Source organism: Tasmannia lanceolata, unplaced genomic scaffold, assembly GCF_043159265.1.
Source record: "Tasmannia lanceolata isolate RefF3 unplaced genomic scaffold, GAP_Taslan_0.1 ptg000003l, whole genome shotgun sequence".
Classification (NCBI taxonomy): Eukaryota; Viridiplantae; Streptophyta; class Magnoliopsida; order Canellales; family Winteraceae; genus Tasmannia; species Tasmannia lanceolata.
The window spans coordinates 53,807,231-53,820,091 of NW_027518680.1; the positions used below are offsets into that span (position 1 = coordinate 53,807,231).

The window sequence follows — 12,861 nt, forward strand, 5'->3', positions numbered from 1 at the left end:
AAATTAAAGGCTAAAAAGAGAGAAAATCGATTGTAAGAAATTAACTCAAACACTAAATTCTAGAAATGAAATGATCATTACTAATAGAACAAACACCAAGATTAAAAAAAGGTTATATTAAAATGAGTTTTAAACTAAGAAAAACAAAAAGGTATTTTATGTCTTATATATATTTTTATTTGAATCACCACCAGATCATCTAGACCCCTAGGTTCCTGGGTAGGGGTGTAAACGAGCCGAGCCGAGCTTGGCCAGGCTCGGCTCGGCTCGTTAAGCTCAAAAGCTCGGCTCGGCTCGGCTCGGTCAGGCTCGACCAGGCTCGGCCAGGCTCGCGAGCCTTACCGAGCTCGGGTTATATTAAGTTCACACCCCTCATCTTCCCTGGACAGCCCTATCTAGTGTAATTTGACTACTTTTTTTACACTATGGGGGGTGGTCCAAGTAACAAATGGGGTTCCAAAAATGAAGTGACATATTTTGCCTCCCCCTTTCACTCCTGGACAACCCTTTTAGTGTATATATTAATATATAATATATATTTTAAATATATTAAATTCTTAACAAGCCTTAACGAGCCGAGCCGAGCCGAGCCTGGCCTAAATCGGGCTCGGCTCGTTAAGCTTAACGAGCCTGGCAAGCCGGCTCGGCTCGGCTCGTTAAGGATTCGAGCCGAGCTCGAGTGAGCTTCCGAGCCCGAGCCAAAATTGACACCCTTATTCCTTGGTTAACGGGCGAAATCGACAAGAAAATATTTATTCTATGCGATTTCTAGTTCTGCTGCGCGTAGCGATTTCGCCCGAGGGTGAAAACCCTTCCAACATATTATGGTTCCCAAAATTTCTCACAATCTCTTTAAATACTAAAAGACAAGAAACTTGAGTGGAAATATCAAAACATTTGAGCGTTGATAGCATTTCCCTATATTACAACCACAGTTAAAAAACCACATTTGAGTGTTGAGCCAAAAAGATTTCACTTAACTCCTATCCAATAGGATTTAAGTATTAATTGTGCACATGCACAATTAAATCACTTAATCCTCAGCTAATAGGATTCAACTTAACTCCTAACCAATAGGAATTAAGCATAAATTGTGCACATGTTAATTAAAACATCTACATGTCATAATTTGTGTATCTCTTCTAATAAAACAATTGTATGCACCCCATGTATGTGCGCCTCCTCCATGTATTACATACAGTGGATCTAATTGATTCTAAACATACGATTAAATCTGAAACCCGGAATGTCCAACAATCCATAAGGTTCTTGCGAGTTGTGAGTGAGATCGTCGCATGGATCCCAATGGTCATTCCTGCAGAGCCCACCATGGGCCCTCTGCGATCTCAGGCAATATAGTACTACTACGATCGCATTAGGCAAGTGGCCCCCACTAGGACATTACCATGAGGAAGACCATTAGATCTAAATACCCTAAGCCCATCCAATGCACATATCCTTCCTCCAATCCTACATTTGCCAAGTTGGGTCCTACGAGGGTAGACATCAATCACCCCCTGAGCCCATTCAGTATTATACATTTCGATCTATCAACTTGAGCTCGCAAATGCATTTGTAAATTCCTTCTGAAAATAACAAATGCTTTTCAGAAAATCTTCGATAAATAATTATCAAACCGACTGGCCAGTCATTATTTAAAGGGCCACTTGAGATTAAAACTATAAATGACTTTCCTCTACGAGAGAGGTGGAGGATTTCATGTTGGGCATCACTATTGATCCCATGGGTTTACCCGATGACCCAGTGCTACTCAATGCCAATCACAAGTGGGGACTACGTTTGAGAGACCAAAGCCATAAGGCTCGCCCACAGACCAAAACGACCCCTCAAGTCTAAGGATATATCCAAGGGTGTTGTTTAACAAAATGACCTTATCCAAATCCTTGTCCGGTTCTCGAACACCTTGTGTGTGGAGTTGGGGGCGCCTTCCTTGTCGCAAAGATTGAACACTTTCTGAAGAAGAAGAATCACCATTGGTTCTTCCAGATCTGGAATGGGGTGGAGGATTGTTTGCTTCAGCACGAAGACATTCAACTTCTCGAGTCAAATCATTGATTTGTTATTGCATATGCTGCTGCAAATTTTCAGCAAGTGTGTGTACTTCATCCAAGGTGATTGTTCTACCACCTCGTCGTCGGGCTTGTTTTGGAGGCATTGTCCTCTCCTCCAAAGCTCTGATACCAAAATGATGCAAGCCTCTCCTTGGCTTCTTGGACTAAGGATCGGGAGAGTGACAAACAAACACTCAATTGCTCAAGAATTCGGATACAAGAAAACACGCAAGCTCGGTAAAATGAGCGTATCTCCCTCAATATAGGTCGGAATGACTTGATTCCAAAGCCAAAATTCAAGGACTCAATGATCTAGAACTTTGATGAAGAACGTTTTCTCAGAAAAATACTGCAAGGCACTCGAAAACAAGATGGAAGTGGGTGGTCCAGCAAAGACTAAAATCTGGGTAAATGTAGCAACTTCAATAGCTACTCTTCTAGGTTGCCAAGGAAGGTGGATAACATCAATTCTTCTAGATTGATGGTTTGAAACTCTTCAAGGATGTAAACAATAGAGGAAAGCTCCTACTCTTCAAGGAAGGAGTGAAACTCTTCTAGGTTTCAAGGATGAACTCTTCAAGGTTCAAGGGAAAATGCAATAAGCAAATTTTCATTCAATATTCACTAAAAACTCTATTACATATGTTTGATACTCTTCAAATAGAGGAATACATGAGAAAATTCGTTCAAAATAGTCCACTAACTAGTTTAGGGACCCACATACATTATTAATAGCTTAGGAACTCTAAACACATTAACTAGTCAAAGCTAGCAAACACAGTCTACCAAAATAGCCATAACTCTTCCACCACTTGGCCAAATTAAGACCATAAATATCCATTGGAAAGATAATTCAAAGACCTACAACTTCTTTGTTAAGAATTTTCTCTGATTCGTCCATCTAGAGGTCCAAAATCGTGCATCAAAATTGACTAAGTTCATTATGACGAAAATGCAACTGGGTTAGGCCTGAATTAGCGTGCCCATGATCTTGGGCTGGAGCTGGCCTTTATGCTTTGTGGATTCAAGTTGGGCTTGGGCCTTATGTTGTGCTCGAATGAGGGATGATCTTCTTAAAGCCGTTGGATGATCTAGCTTGTCTCTCACATGAATCGGGGCTGCATCATTGTTCCCTCTCTCTCTCTCTCTTCTCTTTCTATATTTGTAATAACACCCCCTCCCACTACTCTACAATTGGCAACCAAACACCAGTATCCTCCCTATTGACTCCTTATACCATTAGTCGACGAGGTAATTACCTGCAGCCAAACAGAGCCTAGGAATTTCCTTTTTCTTAGTTATCACTTCATTTGTTTCTTAAACTCTTATAAATATAAGGGATTTCCTTAGCAATTTTATAAAAAGTCATTTCGCGGCTCACTTTTTTGGGAGAGAACAGCCACCTAGCAGCAGATTTTGTCTTATCATTTAATTCATCTGAGAAGTGTCTGCTCTCTCCTGAAAAAGTGAGCTGCGAAATGATTTTTTGCAATATTGCCTAGCAAATCCCTAAATATTATATAAGAAGACCAGGGATCTCTATCGTTTCCTTTTGGACATTAATTAAATACACAGGCTTGACAAGAGTAGCGGCCCTATGATGCCCCTTGTGAGTTCTCTCCAACCATGGATACTTGGTTTTGAATCCTCTAAACACCCACAAATTATTTAGCTCAGACTTAAGTGAATCTTTTCATATCTTGTCGTTGACTTTTGATCAAGTTCCTGCTTCACATTGCCCATTGTTAAAGTGTAAATGATTAAAAGGCACCAACTAACAGCTTAAGCTTTTGGAGTAATTGGTTGTTTCACGTGGTATTAGAGTATTTGGCTCACACCAGGTACTGGGTTCAAAACCCAACAACTCGATATTTGCCACATGTGCCAATGTACGGGAACCCAAAATAAGAGGGACGTCCTCATGTGAAGAGAGTGTTGAAGTGTAAATGATTAATTATAACAGCTTAAGCTTTTGGAGTAATTGTTCTTTTCACACCCACATATTGTATAGTTGATTTACCTGATTGTTCCTCAAGCAATCATAAGATTTTGAACATGGAAGATGTAAATTGTCAAAATAAAATGTAATTTGCTGGTATTTTAGCTTCTTCAAATTGGAGTATAGTTTGCTTCTTCACATAAACACATGAATGTTTCCAGGATGTTAATGAACAAGACGTACTTCTATATATCGACTGTATCTTCCATTCTATCCAACATGTGTATGTGTGTATGTGTGTGCTCAATATATAGAAGATAAACTTAAGAATCATTTTCATGTCCTTATCATGAATTTCAATTTTGTTACAATCATTCATTTTCATTGCATGCTTTCAATTCACATAAACTACTCATAAGTAAATGAGATTTACACACTAAACACCTTTATTCCTCCTTAATAAGCATGCTAAACTCAATGGACAATGGGGCAATGAGGTATTGCAACTAAGCTTAGGCTAGTTTTTCTTGCCAGAGTTAAGCTAAAGGCTTCCCTCATGTCCAAATTCTCTGCTTTCATTCCATGTGGGAGTTTCCAATCAAAAAAATAGAGTAGGTTGGCAAGGGCTAACTCAATGGTAGCGAGTCCAAACAACATACCAGGGCAACCCCTCCTTCCTGCCCCAAATGGGATAAATTCAAAGTCATGCCCCTTGAAATCGATAGAATTACGAGAAAACCTCTCCGGCTCAAACTCTTCAGGGTTCTCCCAATATCTTGGATCTCTTGATAGTGCCCATGAATTGACAAGAACCCTTCTCTTCTTGGGTATCTCATATCCATTGATCTCACACTTATCCATTGATTCTCTAGGAACTAGCAATGGAAGAGGAGGGCACAACCTCATAGTCTCCTTGATAACAAGTTTTAAGTAGCTTAATTCACCAATGTCACTCTCTAGTATCTTCTCCTTTCCTTTGAGAACCTTTCTCACCTCTTCTTGTGCTTTCTCCATTTTTCTTGGGTTTCTCACTAGCTGTGCCATAGCCCATACCATGACAGTTGATGAAGTCTCAGTCCCCGCCCCGAACATGTCCTGTAAAGGGAATAGATACACTTATTTCAAAGAACCGAATAAATCTTTATAGAATGATTAAAACCATTATATACTGAACTTTTTTAGAGTGTGTTGACTTTAATCTTTGGGAAATACTATATTCACCACCTTGTAGTAAAAAAAGAGTAGTCGTAATACACTAGAGGAAGGTGGCCCAGGGAAGAAAAGGGGGAGAATATATCACTTCCCTTTTTTTTTCTCTTTTCTTTTTTTTTCTTTTTTTTTTCAAATTTTTATTGGCTTCTCTAGTTTATTTTTTATCTCTACTTTTTCTTTTTATTTCTTATATTTTTGCATGCATCTTTGTCTCTTTAAATGTATTTTTGCAATTCATAGGTTTTTATGCCCTAAATGTATTTTTATATTTATTTTTAATTTCCATGTTTTCCTTTATTTACTATTTCCTCTAACATTTCAATATAAGAAGCAAAAGCAATAATACAAGACAACAATAGCAACAAAAACTTCCAAGCTTCAATCATTTAAAACAACACATTGCCTAGTCAATTACAAAAAAATACATACCAGGATGACTGCTTTTATATTGTTGGTTGTGAGAGGAAATTCAAAGTCTCCATGCTCTTGAAGTCTTAGAAGAACATCAACCAAATCCTCCTCTTCATGTACCTCCTCATCACTCTTCATCAGCTTCTTCTCTCTGTGTTGTTTGATGATGTCCTCCAAGATCCCATCAAACTTCCGAAAAATCCTCTGTAATCTAAACTTTGTTCCGCTAATCACACTTAAAAATTTTAGCGACGGAAACAAATCGGCAACATTGAATCCCACTGCGAATTCCAATACTTCCTTGACTGCGGATATGAATCTTTCTTGATCCCCACACTTGTAACTGCTAAAGGTGGCCCTTGATGTTATGTTGTTGGTTAATGACATAAGCATCTTGGTTAGGTTAATTGTCGGTTCATTTGCCGACATTATGGATCGGATGAGATTTGATACCTCTTCTTCCCTCGCTTTGTGATACGATTGAACCCGCTTGGAACTTAATAGTTCCAAAATGCAAATCTTTCGGAGTTGTCTCCAGTAAGCGCCGTAGGGACAAAAGACTATGTCCTTACATCCGTACGATATGATCTGTGCAACGAGGAGATCAGGTCTTGTGGAGAAGTTGAGATCATGGGTCTTCATGATCTCTTTAGCAAGTTCGGGGGAGGAGATTACTACAGTGGAGATTTGACCAAATTTGAGGTGCATTAGGGGTCCATGTTTGTTGGCTAAGTCTCTAAGAGAGTGATGTGGTAGTGAGCCTAGCAAGTGGTGCAAACTACCTATGATGGGTAGGTTCCATGGCCCTGGAGGCAATTTTGGGGTTGGGTTTTGGGTCTTAAACTTTTTTCCAACCTTCATCACCATGAACAAGAAGAGAAGGAAAGTGAAGAGAAGATGAAAGGAGGGAAAGTGGATTTCCATGGATTGGATGAGGGAAGGAGGTATGGGTGTGTTTTGATATATGATATTAGGCTTGAAATAACTGTACTCTAGAGGTGTGCCCTGCGTGCGGTATAAAAAGAGATTAGATATTGTATTATATAACTCCTGCATCACCCCAACAAGAGCCCATATTTGAATAATGAATAATTGAAAGTCTCTCTCTCTCTCTCTCTCTCTCTCTCTCTCTCTCTCACGAATAAAACAATAGAGGACAGCTAGCATTTGTAGAAAAATGGATTCCTCAAAAATGGCACATGCACAAGAAAGCAAGGAAAATGGCCAAATCGTTGGGTCATTTTCACTCTCATCACCAGAGCCCGATTCCCCACCAAACACCAAAAGCACTATGAAAATGGCTAAATCTTAGGTCATTTCAATTTCTTCTTTATTCTCAGAATGAAAATCCATTTTAGAAGTGTTTTTCAAACAATATTTTAATCATCCATGATGAAATGTTGGATAATGTATTCCAGAAAAGTGAGTTTGGAATGAGAAACTCCAAAAATTTTAGGGCGTGTTCGGCGTAGCTTCTCAATCTCACTGTAAGGTTCGGGTAGAAACGAACTGATGAGAATCTGCAGAAGCTCAACTCTACTAGGCCGTACAGCCCGAACAAGATTTTCAGGATTTTCTCATTCATGCACCTACAAAATAGGTGGAAACCATTTTTATAATGGCTGCAGAACATGCCCCAATAGAAATCAAATAAATGAGAAGTCTTGGGTTGCTATGGGCATGGCCCCTAGGTATTTTAAACTATATAAATGTAAGAGGGCTTCTTAGCAAAACGGACATCAGTTTTGTAAAAATAGGCAAAACTTTATGTTAGGAGACATGCCTAAGAAGATAAGGAAGGAAGCTCAAATCCCCGCAAAACGCCAAAAAAAAACAACGAAAATTTGATGTAGAACGCGTGGCATTGAACAAGACTTTTATTTTTATTTTTTATTTTCGTCATTTTATTTGTAGTATTTTTTTGGGCATCAATTCTTGTTCTTTTGGCCTGATTTTGGTGTTTTAAGAAAGGTTTTTCGATAACCTATTTAAAGAGCCCAAGATTACGCGATTTGGACGTGATTTGTCTATGGGCATTTTACGAATATGATATAGGTGTATTACGGGATTACTATTTTAGGAATATTTTAGTTATGTTTCTACTTTTTATTTATGTTGCTTTAGTTAGAAGATTGAGAATAATGGTTAGGCAAGCAATTAGGGTTGTTATTCTTAGGTTTTGGCTCTCTATATAATGTAATGGTATGAGGAAAGAAGGATATAGATTGAATAAAGTTTATTTTTGGGACATCACTTGTGAAAAGAGTATTGGCTCTTTTGTGTGGGTGAAGGAGATTGGCTCCTTTCACGTGTTATATTGGAGTTTTTCTCCAAACCGTGGCATAAATTGCAAACCCCCACGAGATTATTTTAGTTGCTGCTTGTGTTGATCTCTATCTTGGTGTTGTTGCTCCACACTCCCTGGATCAACATGACCAAATGGTTGGTCAATTTCATTTCACTTTCGTCTTTATTTTTGAAACGAAATCGTATTTTGGAAGTGTCTTCCGAAATGTAAATCACTCTCTTTTAAGCTTCTATGCTATTTAAAATCTGTCTATAATATTAAGTAACTAGAAACCTGGTGTTGCTACACTAAGGGGCCGTTTGGATACGTGGATTTTAGAATCTTGGATTTCCTCAAAATCCTGGATGGGTGACAAGAGAAGAAGGAGACAGTCCATTTCGTTTTTCTTTAGAATATTGGATTTTAAGTGAGAAATCAGAAAACAACGGCTGGTTTCCTTCTTCTCTCGTCTCCCATCTACGATTTTGAGGAAATCCTAGATTCTAAAATCTGCGAATCCAAACGGCCCCTAAATGTGCTAAAAAAAGTGGGTTGTTTCCTCCTTCAAAAGTGAGTCGTGAAATGGAGTTGCCAGGATGAAAACCCAAGCTTTCCCTACTTTGATTCACTAGTTTTGTAGATTGTGGAGTTGCTCGTGGCAACCCCACTTTTTCTGGTTAACTCTAGTGGTGCATGCATGAATGAATAAATCTAGTTTCCACAAGAATCGGTATATGAAATTGGCCTGGCCCAAGGTTACTCACCCATCGAGGCTGACTCATGCCCATTGCAACTTTAGTCCATAGTGACTCATTCCCATGAGGATCAGTATCTAAATCCAGCCCATGAGTACTTGCCCATCGAGGAACACCTTTCCATTAAGCAGCGTTCTATCATGATCTATTGGCTTTCGTTCCCCAATTCCATGGCTCATGTTCCAAGCGACAACTTCAACATCTTCAGTAACATGAATCAGTTATTATCCTCTGTGAACATCTATCACAAATTTTTGACAATACATATTAAACTGATAAATTCTAATTCATTTCTTATTGAGGAAATTTTATTGTAATCAAATTCATTATCAATTTTCATTCATGATTCTTCTCAAGATTCTTTTGCCTAGAGAGTCAGGTGAGGACAGTTTGAAGTTGTTATTTTGTAATTTAATACATGAATGTGATGTACCAACAAATATGTGATTCTTAATGGTAATTCAGTAACAAAGTGACTTTGCTGCCTGCTGCCATCTTGTCTGCTTGCTCATTCGTTCAGGCCTTTGTCGGAACTTTTAGGAGCAAATTTGGCACAAAAAGGTATTTGATTTCCATAATAATGCCAAGAGTTTTCATGGGCCACTTGCTTTACTTTAAGCCCAAGCGATGATGTATGAATGCTTAGTGGGCCTTACCAATGCTTCATAAAACAAAGAATGGCTCTAGCTTCGGCCTCTAATGGTAATCTTTTTCATAAACCTATGAAAGATTTTGAAACAAACATCCTGACTTTTATGGTTTTATGGCCATCTTTATGTGGAAGCCCCCCAAAGTATTCTTTGAGGCTATGTTCTTTCAATATAAAATGGGCGCAAAACAAATTTGAGGCTCATCTTTTTCTTTCTTTTTTTCATATACAGATGGGTGTAAATTTCGAATGGCTTTCTTGCCAAAAAAGAAACACTCTTAGACTCCAATATAAAAAAATCTCAAAGTCCGGAAGCACAAGTTATCCTCAAGATTTTTCTTCTAAAAAAATTCGAATGGTTACTTAATTTTCAATATATTGAATCCTTTGGAATATGTAGTATGAGAAAGATGAAATTGTCTACAATTTTCAGTGAATTTGAACTAAGTTTCACAAATCACTTGACAAACCCAAAGATCATCCAAGTAAATTGGAAACCTCTTCCTCGCAATTGGCTAATAATCAACACTAATGGATCCATTAAAAAAATCAACACTGGTGGAGCCTCAAGGTCTTCTTTGAATTCATAAGACAATCCGCCCACTCATCGCTGAAGATATAAACAAAGTACCTAAATATCATTTTTTTTATGATCTCTCTCCTTGGTCATTTCTCCTTCCCCATTGCCTCTTCTTTAATCGTGTTGTTTCTCTGTTTTTTGGCTCTTCTACATTGATCCCTTTTTTTTGTATTCTAGCTTTTCTCTTTAATAGATTCCTTGCTAATTTGGGCAAGAAAAAAAAAATGATGTCCAACCATGAATGAATGTTTGTATCATATGGGAATACTACTGAATTTTTTTATACTATCATAAACACAACATAGAACAGTCTAATATTTTGAATATCAATGTGTTATATTAAAACCAATGTTTAAAAACTCCCCACGTAATTCATCAACTTGTCCGAGTCGACTCCCTCTTATCTTGGCCGAGTTCGCCCGAGTTTTGAATTTTTTTTCCTACCAATTCAATCATAACTCCTCGCCCAAGTTAATAAAAATTGACTGGGTCAATCAAAGACTCGCCAAAGTCGGCTCCCTTCGATTAGTTCCGAGTTCTCATCCAGAATCTGAGTTCTAAAACGCTAATTAAAACTACCTTTAATAAAGGGAAATCATACCAGCACAACCATGTTTTGATATTTTCACTTACGCATCTTATCTTCTAGTATTTAAAGAGTAGGCAAAAGGTTAATACAGTTCCAGAAAACCTCTCAGAAGAAAATTAAAACAGAAAAAGACAAGCTGGGTCTGTTCAATTATTAAAACATGGTTGTGCTGATATCACTTCCCTTAATAAAATATACTAAGAATGTATATTTGTAGTAAAGTACTAGCAGGATGCAGCAGTGGGGATATGCTCTTTGAACCCCATCAGATTCAGTATACATAAAAAGATATAACTCTTCGCATCAACATAACTACGAGTCCAATAACAGAGACATCAAAATACACTGCAACTTCTCTCCTCTCACCCATGGAAGTCCACTTACCATCCTTTCTTCTGCTCCTCACATTCCTTCTCTTAATGTTCATGTTGATGAAAGTGAGAAAGAGATTCAAAACTAAAAACCCAATTCCAAAATTGCCTCCATGGCCATCGAAGCTACCCATCATAGGTAGCATGCACCACTTGCTAGGCTCACAACCACATCATGCCCTTAGGGACTTAGCCAAGAATCATGGACCTCTTTTGCACCTTAAGCTTAGCCAGGTCTCTACAATTGTAATCTCCTCACCTGAAGTTTCCTCTCATAGCCGACAACATAAAAGCAGTCATCTTGGTATGTATGTTTCCTAACAGATAGGGCAAGTGAAATTAGAAATAAAAACTGAACTTGAAACCCAATAACAACCTTAGAACTTTTTGTTGTTGTTGTCATGAGAAGTAGAAATAAAAATTGAACTCGAAACTCAATCACAAAACAAATTGAAAAGGATAAGACTAGAGATAAAAACTAAAACCATCACGTTCTCAAAAAACTTTAGTTAATTCCTGTTAAATTTTAAAGTGTATTTTTTGGGTAGCTTTATTTTTATTTTTATTTTAGTGATGTAGTGAGGAGAAATATGTATTTTGTGTCCATGGGCGTTTTGGTCTTTTGTTGGCCTAGCTTGCACATGTGTGAGCCACACATGTTTGCTCCATCTTTTCCCACTACCTACCTATTTCAAATTCAAACCCTTACTTGGAACTCCAAACCCACCACTTCTCTAAGGATTAATGACACCACTTTCCCATATCCACTACCACTTACCTAAGCTATTTTCTCTTTACTTTCCTTGACCAAGCCTAATTCTCATTAACTTCACTTTGGTAGAGATTCTCCACTACCTAGACCTCCATTGAAGCTTCATTGAAGCTCTCTTGTGTGCAAGCTTTCCTCTTGAAGCTTTCTTCTTTTTTATTGTTCTTGATCTTGTAGTGTTGTTCTTTCTATCATATATTGAAGCACATCTTTTTTGGCATTGTTCTTCTTCTACTTTGGTTGTTGATTTTGGGCTAGTGTAAACTAACTTTGGTTTCACTATTTGAGGAGAGGATTTTCCGGTGGTGAGAAATCCGTCTTTCTTTGTATTAGGATTTTAATCACTGGTACAGCCAATAAAGCATCGGTTGGTTGTGTGAAATCAATGTATTTATTCTCTTTACAGGACATGTTCGCAGCAGGGACTGAGACCTCATCAACTATCATGGAATGGGCAATGATAGAGCTAATGAGAAACCCTAGAGTGATCGAGAAAGCACAGGCAGAGATAAGACAGGTTTTCAAAGGAAAGGACAAGATAGCAGAGAGTGAAATTGATTAATTGAGCTACTTAAAACTAGTTATCAAGGAGATTATGAGGCTGTGCCCTCCTCTTCCATTGCTAGTTCCTAGAGAATCAAATGAGAGATGTGAAATCAATGGATATGAGATACCCAAGAAGACTAGGGTTCTTGTTAATTCATGGGCAATAGCAAGAGATCCAAGACATTGGGAGAACCCTGAAGAGTTTGAGCCAGAGAGGTTTTCTCGTAATTCTATTGATTTCAAGGGGCAGAACTTTGAATTTATCCCATTTGGGGCAGGAAGGAGGGCTTGTCCTGGTATTTATTTTGGACTAGCTTCTACTGAGTTAGCCCTTGCCAACCTTCTCTATTTCTTTGATTGGAAACTCCCTCATGGGATGAAAGCAGGGGATTTGGACATGAGTGAGAACTTTGGCATAACTCTGGCAAGAAAAGCTAACCTAAACTTAATCGCAACCCCTCATTTTCCAGATGGGTTTTGAATTTAGTGTGCTTTTTTAAGGAAGAATAAAGAAGTTTGATTTGTACAGTTCATGTGATTCATGCTTTCAAGTTATGTGATAGAGACATGTAAATGATTCTTATCAATATTTTCTACATCTTGAGAGTTTCACACACACAAACAGAGGGAAGATAGTGTCAACAAAGAGATGTCTTGTTCATTAACATCAGGAAATATTCC

At 38.1% G+C, this 12,861-nt stretch overlaps 1 protein-coding gene and 1 pseudogene across 1 annotated transcript; one reads left to right on the plus strand and one right to left on the minus strand.

Moving 5' to 3' along the window:
* Nucleotides 1–4,472: 4,472 nt before the first annotated feature.
* LOC143863295 (premnaspirodiene oxygenase-like) lies at nt 4,473–6,558 on the minus strand. The gene is made up of 2 exons (XM_077373984.1): nt 5,653–6,558; nt 4,473–5,106 (listed from the first exon to the last, which is right to left on the minus strand). Exons 1-2 carry the CDS (start codon nt 6,556–6,558, stop codon nt 4,486–4,488), a joined length of 1,527 nt encoding a protein of 508 aa, XP_077230099.1. The 3' UTR covers nt 4,473–4,485.
* Nucleotides 6,559–10,862: 4,304 nt separating this feature from the next.
* LOC143869913 (premnaspirodiene oxygenase pseudogene) lies at nt 10,863–12,661 on the plus strand (annotated as a pseudogene).
* The last annotated feature ends 200 nt before the right edge of the window (nt 12,662–12,861 follow it).